The sequence below is a fragment of the Ursus maritimus genome, unplaced genomic scaffold (assembly GCF_017311325.1).
Source record: "Ursus maritimus isolate PB19 unplaced genomic scaffold, ASM1731132v1 scaffold_14, whole genome shotgun sequence".
Lineage (NCBI taxonomy): Eukaryota > Metazoa > Chordata > Mammalia > Carnivora > Ursidae > Ursus > Ursus maritimus.
This window is the reverse complement of record NW_024423786.1, coordinates 60,460,168-60,462,487: the sequence shown is the minus strand read 5'-3', so window position 1 is coordinate 60,462,487 and position 2,320 is coordinate 60,460,168. Positions and strand designations below refer to the sequence as shown.

The 2,320-nt window shown below is 61.7% G+C and overlaps 1 protein-coding gene across 1 annotated transcript in view; it reads right to left on the bottom strand.

Moving 5' to 3' along the window:
• Positions 1-601: 601 nt before the first annotated feature.
• EFNB3 (ephrin B3) overlaps positions 602-2,320 on the bottom strand; it is a 4,873-nt gene continuing 3,154 nt past the window's right edge. The window contains exon 5 of the mRNA XM_040628217.1: positions 602-1,926. Within this exon, the coding sequence (XP_040484151.1) occupies positions 1,517-1,926 (410 nt within the window). The 3' untranslated portion in view covers positions 602-1,516. The remainder of the gene's footprint in view (positions 1,927-2,320) is intronic.

The following is a 2,320-nucleotide window of genomic DNA, read 5'->3' as shown; positions in this document are numbered from 1 at the left end:
GCTCTGATCTAATGAAACTGAGCTGGGAGGAAAAGAAGGCAACACCCAATTTGCGCACTACGGGGCAGGTAGAGGTACAAGCTGGTCGCTATGGGAACAGCGGCAGCGGCTAAGTACCACCGTCCGCCAGACCAGTCAGTAGGCCACCATTTTGGTCACTAAGAAGGGAGCTGTGTCGAGTCTGAAGGGACGAGGAAGTGGACGATGTGACGAACAAGACAGCCCTCTGGGTTACTGGGGACAACACGTGGGTTCTTGGGATAGTCCTGTTGATTAACAGAGATTATACTGGGGTGGGGAGAGGGAAGAAGAACAAGACAAACTGGGCCTGCCACAGCTGACGGCAGTCACCTTAGCTGTCCTAAAAGCAGCACAGGGAACGGGGAAGGGGGGTCCCGGGAAGTGCCACTGAAGACTAGGAAAATCCTCCTCAGTCCACCCTGTCTTCTAACAGTCAGTCCGTTCCAGCTTCCTCCTGAAACAGGAAGCTCTTCCTGCCCCCCCAACTTCTCCACAGAGTAAGAACCGGCCGCCGCCCCCACCCCCGCCCCCCAAGACTAAGCCACTTGGAGTTCCAGCCAGACCACTTCCTATTTCAGAAGCGCTACTTCCTGTCCTGGATGAAGGCACTTCCAGTTCCTGCTGCTCCGTTCCTGCCCCTCGGCCAGGCCGCTTCCATCGGGCCCGGGCACTTCTTGTCTGGAGCAAGTCACTTCCTGTCCCAAGCGGCCCGTTTCGCATCAGACCAAATCCACACGCGTGTCCCGACCGGGTGGGATCTTGCTAGTGGCCACTGACAAAACAGGACACTTCTTCTCACGGCAGCTGGCACGACCCAACCACCCCAGGTGGGCCGGAGTGAGAATGTCCAGGCCCGGGGCAGGGCAGAGAAGGAGGCCCCGCTGCCCGCGCCCGGAGCTGGGGTGGAGGGCCCGAGCCTTCCCCATCAAGGCCCCCATTTTTGGCAGACTGAGGGGAGCGGTGGGTAAGAGAGGTCAGAAGAGGGAGCTGAGGGGGGAGTGCTTGCGTCCCCCCACCCGGGAGATGGGAGAGGCGGAGGAGAGGAAGCCGAGAGGGTAAGAGGAGACGCAGGGAGGGGGGTGCTAGGGAAGAGGAACAGACCTAGAGACAGGAGAGAAAGAGAGAGAGAGAATACAAGAGAGAAGAGAAAAGAAGAGAAAAACAGTGAGAGGCAGAAAGGAAGAGGTGCCGACCAAAAGACAGACTGTCCCCGCCCCTAGCTCCAGGTGTGTGGGGGGCACAAGGACGGCTGGGGCACGGCCGGGGCACGGGCAGAAGAGAAGGCTGAGTCTCTGCGGGGCCGCGGGCGGCCAACCCAGGGCAGGAGTCTTCAGGAATCCTAAACGTGGGGAAGGGGTCCACAACAGCAGGGGCACGGGAGCTCGTGGAGCAAAGGGGCCAAGGGGATGCTAGAGGTGTCCCTCCAACTGTGACTTAAACTGGAAGCGCACCCCCAAGAAGGGCTGGATCTGGGAGAGCCAAGTAAGAGAAGCCCTCATACCTTGTAGTAGATGTTGGGGGGGCTCTGGGGGGGCCCATCCTGCACGATATACACAGGATGCCCATAGTCACCACTCACCTTCTCATAGTGGGGACAGAAGGGGGGGTCTGCAGCCCCACCCCCCCGCAGAGCTATCCCTAGCTCCCCAGGCTCAGCCTCCCGAGGCCCCATCCCGCTTCCGCCTCCCAGGCCCAGAGACCCTCCCCTCCCGAAGGAGCCAGGACCAGGGTGGCGACTCTCCGAAGGCTTGGCCCGCCGTCTCCGCCAACACATGGCACCCCCAGCCCCGGCCACGCCCAGCAAGAGCAGCGCCAGCCCCCCCGCTGCCCCGGCCACCGCGGGCATGCTGGGAGGGGGCAGGGGGCCTTCAGCACCCCGGGAGGTTGCATTGCTGGTGGGGTCACCTGGCAGGGAAGGGGTGAAGGAGGAAAGAGGGGGAGGGGCTGAAGGAGCCACTTGGGCATCTGGACACCCAGCCTTGGGGGTCCCCATGGGCTTCCCCAGCAGTGCTCAAGCCCCCTGGGGACCCCACCTCCCCTTCCCCCCGAATCCCACTCAGAATCCAGGTGTGTCCAGCCCTTCAGCTCGGTGCCAAGTAGTCTTCCCCACTTCTCTGACAGCTCTGATTGAATTGGCTAATTAGTTCTAATTGAGTCTTTTCCTCATTTGGCTTTCACTCCCCTCCCAGCCTCCCAGCCTCTCTTCTCTTTCCTGTATCACCTCCCCCCAACACGGAAGAGGGTGAAGGCAGGGCAGCTGGGGTCCGAGAGCAGAGGAGGCGGGGGGGGGGGGGGGGGG